Raw genomic sequence first — 19,889 nt, forward strand, 5'->3', positions numbered from 1 at the left:
ATACTTAGACGACTGGCTCATCAGAAGTCAATCTCAACAAGGAGCGCTGACTTCTCTCAGTTGAACAATTACTCTACTTCACTCCATGGGCTTTCTCATCAATTATCAAAAGTCCCATCTTACTCCATCTCACCTGCTTCAATTCATCAGAGCAGAATTGAACACCATCCTCTCAAAGGCCTTTCTACGTGAGGATCGATCAGAAACACTTTCCCTACTGGTAAATTCGGTTCACGCAAAGAAACAAGCAACAGCTCATCAGTTTCTAACCTTACTAGGCCACATGGCTTCCACAGTTCATGTCACTCCTATGGCAAGGCTAGCCATGAGGGTAACCCAATGGGACTCTAAGATCACAATGGATCCAAGCCATTCAACCACTGCATACTCTAATTCAAGTAACCCACCAGCTACGTTTATCTCTACTTTGGTGGGAGAACAGGACAATTTGCGCAAGAGCCTACTCTTCCAACAACCAGTCCCACAGATAACTTTAACTACAGATGCATCCACCTTGGGTTGGGGAGCTCACATAAACAATCTCCAAACCCAAGGTACTTGGCAAAACTCGAAGCAACATTTCAAATCAATTTTTTGGAACTTCGGGCTATACGTTATGCGCTGCATGCGTTCAAGGACTGCCTTTCACACAAGACTGTTCTGATCCAAACGGACAACACAGTAGCCATGTGGTACATCAACAAACAGGGAGGTACTGGCTCGTATCTCCATTGTCAAGAAGCTGCACAGATTTGGGCCTGGGCCCTAACACACTCAATGTTTCTCCGGGCCACTTATCTGGCAGGCATTCACAACGTAGTGGCAGATCGACTCAGTCGTCAGTTCCAACCACACGAATGGTCCCTGGATCCCTCAGTATCGACCAGGATATTTCAACGTTGGGGACAACCAACAATAGACCTCTTTGCGTCACATCTGAATCACAAAGTGAACAAATTCTATTCTCTACACCAACAGAAAAACCAGCCAGCCAAGGATGCCTTTGCTCGCCCTTGGAACTTAGGCCTTCTATACGCGTATCCTCCGATACCACTCATAACCAAAACTCTAATGAAGCTACAACAGGACAAGGGGTCCATGATACTCATAGCCCCATATTGGCCTTGACAAGTATGGTTTCCCACACTTCTAGACCTCTTGATCAGGGATCCCATTTACCTGGGAGTAGCTCCCACTCTCATAACTCAGGGTCAGGGTCGGTTGCGCCATCCCAACCTTCAATCCCTTTCCCTGACAACATGGATGTTGAAAGCTTGATTTTACAACCACTCAATCTTTCAACCAATGTATCTCAAGTGCTTATAGCTTCACGTAAACCTTCAACACGAAAGAACTATTCTTCGAAATGGAAAAGGTTTACTTTGTGGTGCAGGCAAAAGAGTATAGATCCTTTCTCCTGCCGCACAGCTTCTCTACTAGATTACTTATACCATCTTTCAGGCTCTGGTCTCCAGACTTCATATGTAAGAGTTCATTTAAGTGCAATCTCAGCTTACCATAACAAGATGGGAGATGCACCAATATCCATACAACCTCTTGGCAGCAGGTTTATGCGAGGTTTAACTCAACTTAAACCACCAATTTGGCCACCAGTCACAGAATGGGACCTGAATCTGGTCTTAACAAGACTCATGCCTTCTCCTTTCGAACCCATGAATTCCTGTGATCTTAATTTCTCACATGGAAGACTATCTTCCTCATAGCCATTACATCAGCTAGAAGGGTTAGTGACCTGCAAGCACTTGTCACATATGCACCCTATACAAAATTCCTACATGACAGAGTGGTTCTCCATACACATCCAAAATTCCTCCCCAAGGTAGTTACGGAATTCCACTTGAACCAATCCATAGTCTTACCCACATTCTTTCCACGGCCTCATTCTCACCAAGGAGAATGGGCTTTACATACCTTGGACTGTAAGTGTGCGCTAGCATTTTACTTAGACCGCACTGCAGTCCACAGGAAATCCACTCAGTTATTTGTATCTTATGATCCAAACAAACTGGGTAAAGCAGTGGATAAACATACTCTATCCAACTGGTTAGCAGATTGCATACAGTTTTGCTATGAAAAAGCAGGCCTTCCTCTCCAGGGACGAGTAAAGGCACATTCAGTAAGAGCAGTGTCAACCTCAGTAGCACACTATCGTTCAGTGCCAATCTTTGACATATGTAAAGCAGTAACATGGAGTTCTCTTCACACCTTTGCAGCTCATTACTGTTTAGATAAAGAAGGACGACAAGATTCAGTCTATGGACAATCTGTCTTAAGGAACTTGTTTCCAGTTTGATCCCAACTCCTTCACATCCAACCTGCTGTGATCTTCGGCTGCCTCATTTTCACCAACAATACTTCACTGTTGCTTCACTACAAAATGACTCAGCCTCTAGCTTGCTAATCACCCATATGTGAGGACTAGCATCCTGCTTGTCCTGGGATAAAGTAAAATTGCTTACCTTGTAATAGGTGTTATCCCAGGACAGCAGGATGTAGTCCTCACAGAACCCACCCACCACCCCGTGGAGTTGGGTATCTTACCTTTTATTATTTTATTTTTGCTAAAGCTTATTGCTACATACGAGACTAGAGAGAGACCCCTGTGGCAGATAATATCATGGCATGCTGGGCATGCTCAGTGGCCTCACAGGGCCAGTCAAAAGTTTCTAGAAACGTTGACAGAAAGTTTTCCCGCAATAGGGCTCCTTCAGGTAAGTCATCCATATGTGAGGACTACATCCTGCTGTCCTGGGATAATACCTATTACAAGGTAAGCAATTTTGCTTTATGAAAAAGGTGCTCCCCTGAGAAATGATCAATTGTGTGTTTTTTAGTGAGTATTTTGGCTTTCTGGATTTAGAAGTTTATCTCTCTCTGTTGTTCCTCACTGCATATGTTTCACATCCCCTAATAGTGAGTCTTTGATTTAATGCTGGATGTCATAAGCAGCAGAATCTATGTAGGAGACTCATACTTGCAATGGAAGAGCATGCAATGTGGAGTTCTCCAAGGATCAGCCCCTGGCAGTTTTATTTAATATTTATTTATGCCCACCTGGCCAAATTAAGTTACTAGATTTCACATATTTTATATCCGCTGATGACATTCAGTTTTTTATCCCCTATTCAATTGATGATGAAATTACAGAACAAAGGTTTCGCAATAGTATGAAAATGATTAATTGCTGGTTAAGTGATAAATCCTTAGCCTTAACTATCTCTCAGACTACATTATTATGGATGGGAAAATGCACCACCAAATAGTTCCCATTTGATGGGATAGTCTTAATAATGTTTGAAGCTAGGTATCTTGGAGTAGTATGTATGAAAGCCCACTTAAAACATGTTGTTCAGACCACGTTTTACAATCTAAAACTTGTGAGGCCTTTAAAAAGTCTATGATCTCAAGAACTATTTTGTATTGTCTTGCAGGCCATATTATTTGGTCAATTAGATTATTTATTTATTTATTAGGTTTTAAATACCGTCACTAAGAGGTCCATTGTAACGGTTCACAGCAAAGTAAAATTATGGCAATGCTTTGTGTGTAGACTTACCTAAAACAAATGTGTGTGCTTTGCAGCTTATGCAAAATGTTGCTGCAAGAATGCTTTTGGGAATTAAGTTGTTCAAACACATTACCCCTATTTTGGCCTGTGTTCAATGGTTGCCAGTAAAATGGCTTTCTCGGTTTAGACTGCTTATAATAATTCATAAATCTTTATATGGAGGCAGCTACTGTAATTTGGGTATTAGATGAGACCATATATTATCATTTGTACATTATGGTCAACTGGTATACAGTTATTTGCTATACCTTCATTGAGTAGGTATAGATTGCAAGTCACAGGAGCCCGGGCTTTTTCTTATATAGTGCCAACTTTGTGGAATGCATTTCCAGTGAAGCTGAGGAAGGAACAAGATATTAACAATTTTAGAAATAAACTCAAAACTCTGTATTTTAAGGAAGCTTATAGCTGGTTATATTTTATTTATTGTATGATCTTCAATGTTTTGTATGCATTGTATTTTACTTTGCCGAACTGTATTTATTTACTTTGAATGTCCTCTTTAATCCACCTTGCACTAGATTTAGCAATAAGCGGAATATAAATTGGTGTAAATATATATATATATATTAAGAAACTTTCTGGGCAGACTGGATTTTATTTATTTATTTGTTGATTTTTATATACTGACATTCATCGGAACATCATTGACCCGTTTGGTCTTTTTCTGCCATCATTTCTAAGTTTTTGTTACTATATTATCGTGGGTCCACTCTCCCAGACCCAATCCCAGCCGTGACAATATATATGCTTAGACTCCAGATGGTGTTGTCTGTCTGCTGGGGCCGGCTGTTAAGAATGCTGGCCGCGGGCGGCCACAGACAGTCCCCCTCTCACCTCTCAGTGGCTCTTCTCGGCTCACTCCATTCCGTCCCGAGCCGCATTGGGGCCTTCTCTCGGTGTCCTCACCACAAGGAACACGCCGACTGCTCTCCCAGCCTGGCTCTGCCTCTTACATCTCTCTGCGGCATTTAAAGGGGCCATGGCGGGAAACCTCGACCCGACCCCTAAATGCTCGTCATCAGCTGGGGACTATAAAAGGAAGTCCAAGTGCACAGCTACTTTGCCTTGCAACAAGGTTCACTCTTTGAGCATCTAGTTGCTGATTCTGCTTCTTCCAGCTTCCGTGTTCCTGATCCAGTTCCTGCTTGCTCCTGCCTCCGTGCTCCTGATCCAGTTCCTGCTCCGCTCCTGCCTTCCTGCTCCAGTTCCTGTTCCACCTTGGCTTGTCTTCCTGGTTCCTGACTTCGGCTTGGCTTCTGGTATTCCTTGTCTGCTGCCCGTCCTCATCCTTGTTTTGTCCCTGGTTTTCACTAGTTCGCTGCTTACCCCGACTGCTGGTCCACATTCTCGTCTTGCACCTCTGCTGCCTGCCATGACCTCTGGACTTCCTCTGGCTCTGTTTCACTTCAGCCTGCCTTGACTCGGATAGTTCACTGGATTCCTCCTGGCCTGTTCGAGCTCCCAGCTACGAGGTCGCTGCAGGTCTTCCTTCAGTGGATCTTCTCCATCCACTAACCGGCTCAAGGGTCCACAAATCCTAACAGTTTGCAAGGCCATGAACCCGGATGACCTGTCCGGTCTTCAGGCCATCCCTGGCATAGCCCAGCGCTTACAACAGCAACAACATTGCCTGGACGTTCTAGCAGCCACTGTCGAATGCCTGGCCAGTCATCTGGACGCCGCTCTTCAGGCAGCCGCTCCCCCTTCAGCTCCCTCTCCAGCTCCAGCAGTTGCAATGCATCTACCAGTGCCAACTCGGTTTGGCAAGAACGTCAAACAATGTCGTGGGTTCCTGAACCATTGCTTTAGGCAGTTTTCCTTATGACCCGCACAGTTCCCCACTGACCAAGTGAAGATGATTTACATACTCTCCTTGCTAGACGGCAGGGCCCAAGCCTGGGCATCTCCATTTTGGGAGCGAAATGATTCTTTGCTGGGAAACCTCCAACAATTTGCTTACGCTTTCCGGCAAGTGTTTGATGAACCAGCACGACAGTATACAGCTGCAGCCAAGATCCTCCATTTACGCTAAGGTTCTCCCCATTGGTGGACTATGCGGTTGAATTCCTCACCCTTGCCTCCGAACTGGGTTGGCGGGATGACTGGTTGCGCAGTATCTTTCTGGAGGGTCTATCATCACGCATCAAAGATGAGCTGGCAGCCTGGGACCTCCCAGATGATCTAGAGGCCTTGATCAATCTCTCAGGACGCATCTATCACCGACTCCAGCAAAGAGCTCGTGAGATTAAGCCTGCACAGAGACCAGTGCCTCTGGCTCTGTCGTTCTCCCGTCCATTGGCTTCGTCTTTCGAATCTCCTTCTACTTGAAGCGAGGAGCCCATGCAGCTGGGACGCAGCCCACTTTCCTCCAAAGAGAGAAGGCGGCCTCGCTCGCTAGGCTTGTTTGTGCCTTTATTGTGGTGGCAAAGGGCACATGTTGGCACAGTGCAAGGAGCGGCCAGAAAACTCCCAAGCCTAGGTCCTAGGCTGTATCCTGCTCCCCAATGCATGGTACCGGTATCCCTGGAGTATGCTGGGACCTCGTTCTCTACCTTGGCCTTTATAGACTCCTGGGCTGGAGGGAACCTTATCCTAGTGGATCTAGTACAACAACTGCAACTTCCTACTCTGCCACGTCTTCCACCTTTATGAGTATCCTCCATTCATGGGACTCCTCTACCAGGCTGTATTGAAGCTAAGACTTCTTCATTGAGCTCAGTACCGAAGTTCTCCACAAGGAAGAAATCTCTTTCTATGTATTAAATAAATCTATACATCCGATAGTGTTGGGACTACCGTGGCTGCAGAAACATTCTCCACACATTTCCTGGGACACTTTGCAAATAACCGCATGGAGCACGAACTGCTTCGCTGATTGCTTACAAGCACTGCCACGACCTATCGTCCCAATTTTGACAACTTTCCTCTCGCTACCGTCGCAATACATGGACTATTCCGATGTCTTCTCGAAGGAAAAGGCCCACTACTTCCTGAACACAGAACTTTTGACTGTGCCATCGACTTGCTACCTGGTACAACGCCACCCCGTGAAAGGGTATACACTTTATCCTTGTCCGAGACCCAAGCGATGTCCCAGTATGTGCAAGAGAACCTTGATAGGGGCTTCATTCATCCTTCAAACTCCCCAGCAGGAGCCGGGTTTTTCTTTGTCGCCAAAAAGGATGGCTCCCTCAGGCCCTGCATAGATTACAGGGATTTAAACGCCATCACACGCCGGGATAGATATCATCTCCCACTAATCCCAGAACTGTTAGATCGCCTACAAGGTGCTAGAGTTTTCACCAAACTCGATCTCAGAGGAGCATATAATTTGGTGAGGATCAGACCTGGAGATGAGTGGAAAACCGCGTTTAATATGCGTAATGGACATTACGAGTATCTCATCATGCCTTTTGGATTATGTAATGCACCCTTGGTTTTCCAAAATTTAATGAACGAAGTGCTCTGAGGTATGCTCCATTCTTCAATGATTGTGTATCTGGATTATGTCCTAATCTATTCAAAAGACCTTCCTACTCACCGCACACGTATGTCAAGTTTTACAACAACTCAGGGAGAATCGCTTGTACGCTAAGCTCGAGAAGTGTACATTCGAACAAGAGTCCCTGCCGTTTTGGGATACATTGTGTCAGTCACTGGTTTCCATATGGACCCTGAAAAGGTCTCTGCCATCAAGGACTGGCCCCAGCCAGTTGGCTTAAAAGCCCTTCAACATTTTTGGGATTTGCAAACTTTATCGGAACTTTATTTCTCAGTACTTTCGAAGGATGGCACCCCTCAGAGCCTTGACGAAGAAGGGGGCTAATGCTAAACAATGGTCAACAGAGGCTCTAAAAGCCTTCCAAGATTTGAAATTAGCTTTCCTACAAGACACGTTTACACCATCCTGATCCTACTTGACCATTTATTGTAGAAGTCGATGTCTCAGATTTGGCGGTAGAAGCGGTTCTGAGTCAAGTTTCCAAAACAGGCGTATCATTACCTTGCTCCTACTTCTCCCGAAGATACTCCTCAGCAGAAAGGAACTATGGCATCAGGGATAAGGAGTTTCTGGCCATTAAAATGGCCTTCGAAGAATGGCACCAATGGTTGGAGGGGGCCCAGCACCCCGTAGTGGTCTACACCGACCACAAGAATTTAGAGTATCTGTGTCATGCTCAAAGATTAAACCCTCGGCAAGCACAGTGGTCTTTATTTTTCAGCCGCTTCAATTTCTCCTTACGGTATCAACCAGTGTCTAAGAATATTTGAGCAGACGCCTTGTCTCTCACCTCAGAAGCGGAGGATTCTCCAGCCACACCACAATATATCCTTGATCCTGCTCAAGTACTGTTAGCAACCACTGATGTACCCCCAGAGGGTAAGACAGTGGTGCTTCTTCGCTTAAGGAAGTGAGTCCTCACTTGGGCCCATGACTCCTTGACAGCAAGACATCCTAGAAGAGTGCGAACGTTAGAGCTATTGTCTTGCTACTACTGGTGGCCACACGTTAAAAGTTATGTTCGAGACTACATGGATTCTTGTCCTACTTGTGCCAAACAAAAACCCTTGCCAGACCACCCTTGGGGTTTGTTACAACCTCTTCCCATTCCTGTGGAACCCTGGACTCACTTATCAACAGACTTCATTGTGGTCTTACCCCCGTCTGAAGGAAAGCAGGTCATTTGGGTTACTGTAGACGGGTTCTCCAAAATGGCTCACTTTGTGCCTCTCACAAAGCTTCCTACCGCGCCCGAACTTGCACAACTCTTCACTAAACATATCTTCAGGTTGCATGCATTACCGCAGCATATAACTTCAGATCGTAGATCCCAGTTTACCGCTAAATTCTGGAGAGCCTTATGCAAGAAGTTTGATATTCAACTAGACTTCACGACAGCTTTTCACCCTCAAGGCAATGGACAAGCTAAGTGAACTAATCGATCGCTAAAGTTATTTCTACGCTCTTTCATTGGGGAAAGACAGGATAACTGTGTGGCTTTACTTCCTTGGGCAGAGTTCTCATACAACTACCATACTCATTCTGCTACAGGAGTCTCTCCATTCCAGCTATTCTTCGGAAAACAGCCCAAGCCACCATTACCGCTTCCTCTCACGGTACATTCTCCAGCAGCTCAGGACACCGCATTGCAACTCCGTTCCCTTTGAGGAATCCACGCAAACTAATATGAAAAAAGCTGTTAACTCTGCTAAAAAGGAGGCAGATAAGCATCAGCGCAACGCTCCTATCTTCCATTCTGGGGACCAGGTATGGGTGAGTACTCGCCATATCCGGCTCAAAGTCCCTTCTATGCGTATGGCTCCTAATTATATTGGACCTCTTGTAGTCTCAGAACGAGTTGGGATGGTATCCTATCGCCTACGGCTCCCTTCAACTCTCCACATACACAACGTATTCCACGTTTCCCTGCTCAAGCCATTAATCCTCTCTCGATTTCACAAAGCTCCACCCGAGGCCGAGAAGACTGTGGCTGATGCGGACGTCATCTATCAAGTACAAGACATTCTTGACGTTTGTTTTCACCATTGATGATGGGAATATCTAATAGCATGGAAGGGCTTCGGCCTGGAGGAAAACATGTGGGAACCTGCCTCCAATATCTTGGACAAGACTCTTCTCCATCAATTCCATCAAGATAATCCTAGCAAACCTAGACGCCCAGGGAGGGGGCGTAAGGGGGGGTACTGTTAAGAATGCGGGCAGCAGGCGGCCACAACAGTCCCCCTCTCACCTCTCAGCGGTTCGCCTCGGCCTCGGCTCACTCCACTCCATCCCGGGCCGCATCGGAGCCTTCTCTCGGCGTCCTCGCCAAGAGGAGGACGCCTACTGCTCTCCCAGCATGGCTCCGCCCCTTAGACGCACGCGACTCTCTGTGGCATTTAAAAGGGCCGTGGCGGGAAACCTTAGCCCAGCTTCTAAATGCTCGTCATCAGCTGGGGACTATAAAAGGAAGTCCCAGTGCACAGCTACTTTGCCTTGCAACGAGGTTCACTCTTTGAGCATCTAGTTGCTAATCCTGCTTGCTCCTGCCTCCGTGCTCCTGATCCAGTTCCTGCTTGTTCCTGCTTGTTCCTGCCTTCTTGTTCCTGTTTCGCTCCTGCCTTCCTGCTCCAGTCCAGCCATTTACTTGGATGGTCTTTCATCCCAATTGAAAGATGAACTCACAGCCCATGAACTTCCATCCTCCCTAGAAGACATTATCGATTTGACAGGCTGGATTGATCACTGCCTCCAGGAGTGTCACCGTGAAGTTCAGACACCCCGGCGTGTCTTCCATCTTTAGCTTGTCTTCCTGGTTCCTGACTTCAGCTTGGCTTCTGGTATTCCTTGTCTGCTGCCCGTCCTCATCCTTGGCTTGTCCCTGGTTTTCGCTAGTTTGCTGCCTGCCCCGATTGCTGGTCTACATTTTCGTCTTGCACCTCTGCTGCCTGCCACAAACTCTGGACTTCCTCTGGCTCCATTTCACTTCAGTCTGCTTCGACTCGGATAGTTCACCGGATTCCTCTTGACCTGTTCCGCCTTCCAGCTATGAGGTTGCTGCATGTCTTCCTTCAGCAAATGTTCTCCATCCACTAGCCGGCTCAAGGGTCCACAAATCCTAACACTGGCAATGTTGAGGTAATTTTCAAAGGAGTTACGCTTGTAAAAGTAACATACTGTCGTATCAGTTTTCAAAAGCCTTTTATGCTCATAAAAGAGTCTATTTTAAAACCCGCGCAAATGCATCCATGTGCGTGTGGCTCCCGGAGTGCGCACATTGATGCAGCTGTTTTATAACATGCTTGCGTCGGTGCGCACATGTTATAAAATATGATTTCCACGTGTACATGCACGCCAGATTTTAATGCCGCATACATGTGCGGGTGAGGGGCCTCTTCTGCACGCAACAGGGGGGTTTTAGAAAATGCGCGGCAACACAAGTAGGGTTTTCCCAGTCCCTCCCAGTCCACTTCAATTAAGGAGCAGGCTGGGAGGGAACTTCCCTATTCCCCTACCTACCCTTCCTCCCTTTTCCCCTCTCCTCCCTGATCCCTAAACTAACCCTATGTCCCCTAGAATTTTTTGTTTTGTAACTTGCCTGCTCCTCCAAGCTGGTGTAAGTTCCGCATGCCAGCCAGCATGAGGAACTTAGGCCCGGGAGTTTCCCAGACAAATGGGACAAGTCTGGAGGCAGTGGCCGGAAGCCCCGCAATACAGGCACAGACTGGAGTTCCTCCGTCGAAGACGTTCCTCCGGAGTAAGGCGCCCTTGACCCAGCTGCATAGGTTCTTCCATCTTGATTGTAGACTGAGCTCTACTGGCAGTGGATCTCGTGGTAGGAGGAGAGCGGGATCACTCCACTGCAACACGCCGGGGTGTCCGAACTTCACGGTGACACTCCTGGAGGCGGTGATCAAATCCGCCTGTCAAATTGATAATGTCTTCTAGGGAGGATGGAAGTTCATGGGCTGCGAGTTCGTCTTTCAATTGGGATGAAAGACCATCCAAGTAGATGGCTCGAAGGCAATCCTCTTGCCGTGCCAATTCAGTAGCCAGAGTCCAAAACTCGATGGTGTAGTCATTGAGAGTTCCCTGACTTTGCCGCAAGCGTAGGAGATTAGTGCTGGCTATAACCTGCCTGCCAGGATCATCAAAGGTCCGACGGAACATGGTCATGAACCGTAACAGTTCTTGTAGGAGAGAGTTCTTGTAGGAGAGAAGCCCACACCAAAGCCTTGCCTTCTAAATGAGAGAGAATAAAAATAACCTTTGTCAATTCATCCTGGAAGATGGAGAGCTGCAGAGCAAATTGCATATAGCACTGGTTAATATACCCTCTGCAGAGACGAGGATCCCCATTGAAACGGGGTGGAGCGGGTAGGGCCAACAAAGCCCTGGCGGATGAGGCTGCGGGCAGTGGGCTGCCCAGTACAGACGTAGATGCTGTAGTACTTTCAGGAGTAAACAAAACAAAAAAGCAAGACCGTATGTCGTGGAAAGAAGTCTTTTATTAATATTATTAAATAAAACGTCTGACTCCAGCCGAGTTTCGCCTAATTGGCTGCATCAGGGGCTTAATTTACTATGTATTGTATTCAGAGATGAATTTCGAGCGATAACATTTGTTACTCTGACGAATTAAATGCTTCAAGACAAAAGAACCTTATTTAAAGGATCAAAGGTGTCCATATATTACTATTTGTTTCTTTCAGCCTACTTTGACATATTGATATACATAAGAACATCTGTGTAGCATTAAATACAATACAAAGAAAATTAAGCCCCTGATGCAGCCAATTAGGCGAAACTCAGCCGGAGTCAGGCGTTTTATTTAATAATATTAATAAAAGACTTCTTTCCACGAGATACGGTCTTGCTTTTGTTTTGTTTGCCTTGGCTACACTTGACCATCTTCCGGTTTGTTTCATTGGTACTTGCAGGAGTATCCAAGCGGGCATGAAGCCTTTCGACGGAGGAGGCCAACGGCTCCAGGAATTGCTGCAGTTCCTGAATCTTAAAGGCCAGACCCGGAATGGCCTGGAGGGCGGATGGTTCCACTGAGTCCATGGCCTTGGTAATCTGATGCGCTGGCGGTGGACTCTTGGCCTGAGGTGGGGTTGATGCTACCCGCAGGGCAAGCCCTATGGGTCCCCACCGTCGGGAGGCAGAGCAGACCAGGAGACAGAGGCTGTCTGGAGCTTCGCCAATACCTGTTCTTGTTCCCCGCGGGTTGAGCCCTTGGGTGCCGGGGCCGGCTGGTCTTAGGCTGGCCTCTGTGTGACGACTCCCAGTAGGTGGTAGCAAGGGTGTGCCAGGGACCAGCAGAGGAGACAGTAGACCAGGGAACGTCCGGACTGGGCAGGGTTCCGAAGACCTGGACGCCAAAGGAACAGCGTAGATCAGGGGGCATCCAGGTAATAGAAGGCGAAAGCCTAAAAGGCTAAGTCCATAGGAAACTGAAGAGTGGAGATAGGCAAACTAAAGTCTGAGCAGGCAGCGAACAGGCAAGGTACGTGGAAGTGGAGCAAGGGTCAGAGCCAGGAGATCAAGACAAGCGTAGTCCAACGAAGCAGAGATCAAAGCCAGAGTGTCAGTCCAAGTGGAGTCCAAAGCAGCAGGGTTCAAAGCCAGAGTCAGTCCAAGAGGATGAGGAGAAGACAAAGGAGCAAACAAGTACAGGAACAAGGAGCTGGAGTCAGGAAGGATGACAGGAACAGGAACCAGGAACAGAGGGCAATGAGCACATGAGCAATCGTGGAGACCTGTTGCCAAGGCAGGGAACAAGTGGCTAGGCCCTGCCTTTTATACAGAGGCCCAGTAATGTCATCATCTGGGGCCACGGGCTATTTTCCCGCCATGGCCCCTTTAAGAATTGGGAACGTCCGGATGAGGCAGGATTCTGAAGACCTGGACACCAAAGGAACAGAGTAGGACAGGAGTCATCCAGGTAATAGAAGACGAAAGCCTAAAAGGCCAAGTCCATAGGAAACTGAAGAGTGGTGATAGGCAAGCTGAAGTCTGGGCAGGCAGCGAACAGGCAAGGTACGTGGAAGCGGAGCAAGGGTCAGAGCCAGGAGATCAATACAAGCGTAGTGCAACGAAGCAGGGGTCAAAGCCAGAGAGTCAGTCCAAGCGGAGTCCAACGAAGCAGGGGTCAAAGCCAGAGAGTCAGTCCGAGGGGACGAAGAGAAGACAAAGGAGCAAACAAGTACAGAAACCAGGAATGGAGTCAGAAACTGAGTCAGGAAGGATGACAGGAACAGGAACAACAACAGGAACCAGGAACGGAGGGCAACGAGCACACGAGCAATCTTGGAGACCTGTTGCCAAAGCAGGGAACAAGTGGCTGGGCCCTGCCTTTTATACAGAGGCCCAGTGATGTCATCATCCGGGGTCCGCGGGCTATTTTCCTGCCACGGCCCCTTTAAGAATCAGGGAATTGCGCACGTGCACCTAAGCCAGGGCCCAGAGTAAGCAGGACAGCTGCGTCACTTTGTGGCCCGCCGGGCACGGGAAGGAGCCGCGTAGGAGTCAGAAGCGACAGAGGAGGCTGCAGGCACTCAGGGATGGAGACAGCTGCCCACTGCTGCGAGCGAAGGAGAACCAGAGCTTGCAGCTGAGATCCTGGGGTGAATAGGCCCGGGCGTGGGTCTACCATGGTCGGGACACGTAACAAGTAATATCTGAAAGTTTTGTTGTGGTGCCCACTCAGGAATGTCTCTTCCAATTCTGACATAAAAAGGTTGACATACTGTGGTGCCATTCTTTAGCAGATCCCATAATTTGTAAAAAAAAAAAAAAAAAAATCATTTTTAAAGCTGAAATAGTTATGGATTAGGATGAATTCATTGTAATTGTTCTTAGGAGTTTGTAATATGCAGCTATGCCACAATGATTCTACGTCCATTGTAACAAGGAGGGTGTCAGGTAGTAGCTGCTTGTGTTTTTTTTTTTAACCTGTTTAGAAAGTTTATGATGTCTTGTATAAAGCTGTTTCTTCTTTTCTAGGGATTTGAGGATCACTCCTGTTAGTCCTGATTGTCAAATCAGGATATAATTGTTCTGTCAATTTCTTTATTTATTTGATTGATTTTTTATTCTGCATTTCATGCACTTAAAAGTGGATTACATCCTAGGTTTGGGATTTTGGGTAGCATGTAGAAAGAGCCAATAGAGGTATCAGATTTTCCAGCTGAGACTATAGCTGCTTTGGAAATGTGTTGATGGCAGTTTGCAGTTGTTTTGTATATTCCTGTGTGGGAACCTTGTTGAAGTTTTTGAAATATGTATTATTTGAGAGTTGCCTGTAGCACTCTTCTATATATTTTTCTGTGTCTATAACTACTGCAGAGCCTCCTTTGTCTGCTAATTTGATGGTGATGTTTTGGTTGTTCTGCAGATTTTTAATTGCAGTCCTTTCTAGTGGGGAAGTTTGTATAAGATTTTCTTCTGTTTATTGGAGAGCTGTGTATTTTCATGTATTGAAAGTTTTTTATGTAGTTCTTTGGTTTATGGTTGTGTCCACTTGGAGGTGTAAAGTTGGTGTTCTTTCTTTTGAATTTGTGATCCAGTGTGTTGAGTTTCCTCTTTTTTTCTAGAAATACACCTTTTAGATGCAGTTTTCTGAAAATTCCTCCAGGTCAGAATAAAGTTGAATTTCATCTAGTCATGTACTAGAGCAAAATGATAACCTTTTTTGACAGCACTGAGACCTCATGCTGATAAAAGTTGAGTAAGATCTAATTTGTCTTGGTTTCTCTATAGGGGCATTACCGCATCAGCTTGTGTGAGGAATGGATAACGAAGATGAGGGCTAATGGAGTCCCATGCACCAAAGATCCCACCCTGATTGGTACTCTGGGAGACCCTGTGAAAATCAGATCCTGGCAGGTATGGGTAGAAGAACTAAGAAAAATCAATAAGGCCTTCAGAACAATCAGTGTATATCTGTATATCTCCTCCTGTAGCATTCCATGCTTCTAATGCTTTTATACCTTGTGCCAGGCTGTAAACTGCCATTCCATCCTTTTTCCCTCTCTCAGCACCCTCTTTAACATACATTATTATCTCACATGCCTCCCTTGCCTTTCTTACGCTATTCAAAATTTGCCTGTTTCCTCCTGTGCTAGCCTCCACAATGGGAAGTGTTCTTAGTGGAGTAGGTGGTGTGCACTGGTGATGTTCTGTGGAGTGTGTTTGACTCCTTAGCAGTAGGAACATTTACTCCAGAAGGTACTAGAAAACTCTGGATTGTTTCATAGATAGGTAAATATTCAAAGTTATTTATCCAGACAATTTTTGGGAGAAATGCTCACTTTTGAACATCACCAGCACCAATCTGGATTAATTTTGTTCCCCAAATAAAATTCATCTGTGTATGTTTATAAAATATGTAGAGAAAATATGTATTTTCTTGCATTGGAAATATTTGCACATATTGAAACATTTGCATGTACTTCTGAAGCATAAATATATGATAATTTATAAACTGTGTAGCTCCTGCTGCACAATTTATAAAATACTTGTATTAATCTCAACACATCCACTTTTTATTTATTTATGTGTTTGTTTTATATATTGTCAATCTCTAAACAGTCTAGAAGGTGCACAATAAATAAATACAAAATTCAAAATACAATGTGAAATTAGATCAAGTGCAAAACAATGTAAATAAGTTCATTAAAATATAAATAAAATAGAAAATTAAGAGTATTTATATTGAAAATATAATAAATACAGCATTTAAAAAATTAATAAAATGGATACAAATTAAAATTTAAACTAACATTCTATCAAAAACAGATAAAATAATAAAAATATTTTCAAAAATTAAAAAACAAGGGAGAAAGGAGGGAAAATGTTTAGGGAAAAAGGGAATGTGACTGCAGGTGGCTGCTTAGTCTGTTGCTTAGAGTTAGCGTCGTCGCAACTGGCTGCTGTATGGGCTTTGACAGTATTTAATTTTCATAAGCTTTTTTAAATAACCAGGATTTAAGGGTTTTTTTTGAATATTTTGATGTCTTTTTGGAGTCTAAGCTCATCTGTTAGCGAATTCCATAATTTTAGGCCCTGCCACTGAGAATGCTCTATCTCTGACTTCTGATAGATATGCTGTTCTTACGGAAGGCACTGCAAGATCTTTATTTGCGGACCTGAGATTCCTTTGAGGTGTTTGCAGATGTAAGGAGGCATTTAGCCATTCAGTTTGGTCTCAGTTTAAGGATTTGTGAATAATACACAAAATTTTATATTCAGTTCTCTGCTTTATCGGAAGCCAGTGTAAATCTCTCAAGGTTGGGGTGATATGGTCGTATTTTTTTCCTCCGCATAGGACTCTGGCAATCGCGTTTTGGAGAAGCTGTAAAGGTCGTATAGAATTTGCAGGTAAACCAAATAAAAGAGAATTACAGTAATCTATAATAGAGAAGAGTAGGGTTTGAAGAATACTTCTAAAATTGTTAAATTCTAATAATGGCTTAAGATGTTTTAAGATGTGTAGTTTAAAATAGCCAACCCTTATTTTCCTCTTGATGTCAAATTTCATTCTAAGTTCATGATCAATGAGAATTCCTAAGTCGAGGACCTGGACAGTGGAAACAATCTTCATATAGTCTGAATTAAAATGGAAAATTCTGTCAAGGTTAGATTTTCTTGTTAATAAAATCATCTTGGTTTTTTTATGCGCAAAAATGCTGTACTTTGGATAGGTTTCAAAGTTAGGCTCCCTATGCACAAACGTTAATCCTGATGCAACACAGAATTTTAATTAGTGTCCTCCCATGTAAATCTGATAGTAATGAAGGCATTAGCTATTCTCTGTGAAATAGCATAACAAAGCAGCCACACAAAATGGGTGATGTCATCCAACAGCACCAAGTTGGTCATCACTTTCTCCTAGCCTATAAACTTTTTGAGCATATTCTGGGCATACACAGGAATTATTCCATGCCTTTCCCTCAGTCTAATTTCATCTGTTTCATGAACACTGACGTTTCTCTCCTCTTATGTCAGCCACAATTCTTTAGGGGAAAAAAAGAAGATTCTACATATAAAAGATGTCAATTTAATATCTTCAGATGGTTTTAATAAATTCTTCTTTGGAAAGGAAAGGAAATATGTTGGCCCATGCCCCCGTGGCCGGAGCCCAACCCTAACTGCACTCCACGCGCAGCGGCCTGGTCGCATCTCGGTGGGCTGCCGAGCCGCAAGGAGGTCCTCCTCCCCCTCAGGCCCCTGATGACATCACGGACTCTTTAAAGGGCTGCGACCAAGGCACATGCGGCCTCTTTTCTTCCCGACTGGCCAGTGGCAAACGGCAGTAGGCTGCACAGCTTTGGGATGCTGAAACGCAATTGCAGTAGGAGAGGCAGGGGTCAGTCCTGGCAACAGCTCGGAAATTTAGTGGCTCCGCACAAAAAACCCCCAAAATGCTGGGTACCTAAGTTGGGTGGCTGGCTGGCTCTCAGGGAGGCAGGGCTTGCTGGGGAACTAGGGACATGTTTAGCAGTAAGAGGTGGCAACGCAAACCCTCCTCTCTTCACCTGCATGGCTCAGGGTTTAAATGCAGCGGCCACAGATTCTATTCCTGCTTTCTAAGGGGGACTGGGGCCAGAGCAAGCAGGAGCACACGATCGGTTTGCAGCCATGTGCAGGAAGGAGAGCAGATCGTGAGTGCGGATATCAGGCAGCGAGGTGGAGGGCGCAGGGCTGAATCTCGCCTGGGGAAATAGTAATATATATATCTATATCTATAGATATAATATTGGCATAATTAAATAAATAGTGCAGCTCATCACCAAACCCACCTCCCTCCTCCACACAAGTGGACATTACTCCTTGAGCGGCATGATCAAGCCAGTGCAGGGCCTCAATTTACATTCGGGCACTACCTACGAAATGGCTCACATAGCGACTGAGGTACAAACGGTGTCACAGAGAGGCAAATGGTCGAGAGCCGTTCCAGGCAGCATGCAGACGTAGTCAGTGATCAGGCAGAGGTCGGTTCCAGGCAGGGTGCATACGTGGTCGAGGAAACAGGCAAAGGTCAAATCCAGACAGCGATCAACGTAGTCAAGAACAGGCAGAGGTCAGTAAGGAGAAGACAGTCTGAGAGGTACTACCTGGGGAGACAAAGGAACAGAAGGACGTTGGAACAGGACTGGAACGAGACTGGAACAGGACTGGAACAAGGCTGGAACGAGACTGGAACAAATATTGGAAACGCAGAGGCAAATTAGAAATCACAGCATGATCGCCAGATTGCCAAGGCAAAGAAGTGCAGGCAGGCACTTCCTGTTATACAGCGTTCAATCAGGACACACCGCAGAGCTAGGATCTGCCCTTGGCCCTTTAAGGAGCTGAGCGGACCATGCGCAAGCGCCTAGGGGTGGGGCCGACGCCACAGAGAATGCCGAGCCCCGCCATGAAGCCTGGCTGGAGGTGGAAGGCCCGGCAACCGCCACTGTGGGACGCCGAGGCCTGGATGTGCTCACTGCTCCAGCTGGGGAGGACGGCCCGGGACCCGTGGAGGACTTAGTGAGGTGAGCAGGCCTGGGCGCGGACAGGACATGCAACATTGGTTTGTAAAAGCAAAACAAAATTGATTATTATTCATTTGTCCTATGTTAGTAAGATTCATGTGACTACAGAGGCAATTTTAAAGGTCTTTAAGGAATTTTATCAGAATTTATACATGCCAGGTAGAGTTTCTACAGTTGCTCAAAAGTTGTTTTTTTGTTTTTTTTTTTTTTTAAATTATCATTACCTCGGTTAACAGAGGAATAGAAAAACTTTAGATTTACCAAAAACCAAAATGGAAATCGGGAGAGTAACTACGCAGTTAAAAACAAATAAAGTAGCAGGTCCAGATGGATTTAGACCTGAATTTTATAAAATATTGTGTGATTCTATACTTTCTCCATTGAAAAATATGTATTATGCTATGCGTGAAAGAGAGTTTGAGGAGGGACATAATTTACAGAGTCATTCACTAAAGCTTTATCGTGTGCGTTAGGGCCCTAACGCACGCGATAAGGCCATATTGCACGCAAAAAGGGATTTTTCGCATGCAATATAATGCTAATTAGGGGGAGGGGAGGAGTCGGGGAGGGAGGAATCGGCGGTGTCTTCACTGCCGGCGAAAACGTTACTAACGTTATTGTCGGCAGTAGCGAGCCTAATAACACCACCCTTTCATGTGGTGCTATTCGGTGCGAAAGCTGGCAGCGAAAACACCGCGGTGGTGCAAAGGCTGTGGGCTTTTGTAGTCCTGCCCGCCCCTTATTTTCGCTGGATTCATCATTCAGCGATGAATGATGAATCCAGGCCTTAGTGATGGTGATTGTGTTATTAAAATCAGATAAAGCTAGTGAGTTACCTGAAACTTATTGTCCAATCTTATTTTTAAATCAAGACATAAAAATTCTGGCAGCAATATTAACATATAGGGTAAATGGAGTGCTTTCAACCTTAATACACCATGATCAAACAGGATTTATAAAGAGACGACAATCTTCTTCCAATTTACTTAAATTCTTGTTGGCTTTGTTTTTGACAAGACGGTCCATTCAAAAGGGAATGCTGATTAGCCTAGATGAAGAAAAAACTTTTGATCGGGTGGAATGGAAGTATTTATTTTGGTTTTTGAAGAAATTTAATTTTGGATATACTCTTCTCAGCTGGATTAAATTTTTATATCAACCAAAATCCCAAAAACTGATTAATGGATCTTTATTAGAAAAACTAGAGTTAGGCAAGAGAACATGACAAGAGTGTCCTTTATCACCATTATTATTA

At 45.2% G+C, this 19,889-nt stretch overlaps 1 protein-coding gene across 2 annotated transcripts in view; it reads left to right on the forward strand.

Annotated features, from left to right (window-relative positions):
* The window catches only part of DNAH1 (dynein axonemal heavy chain 1), a 1,058,897-nt gene that overhangs the window by 828,272 nt on the left and 210,736 nt on the right, over positions 1-19,889 (forward strand). For both annotated transcript variants that reach the window (XM_029599497.1, XM_029599496.1), the window contains exon 59: positions 14,859-14,984. In XM_029599497.1, the coding sequence (XP_029455357.1) occupies positions 14,859-14,984 (126 nt within the window). The remainder of the gene's footprint in view (positions 1-14,858; positions 14,985-19,889) is intronic.

This window comes from Rhinatrema bivittatum, chromosome 4 (genome assembly GCF_901001135.1).
Source record: "Rhinatrema bivittatum chromosome 4, aRhiBiv1.1, whole genome shotgun sequence".
NCBI classification, from domain to species: Eukaryota; Metazoa; Chordata; class Amphibia; order Gymnophiona; family Rhinatrematidae; genus Rhinatrema; species Rhinatrema bivittatum.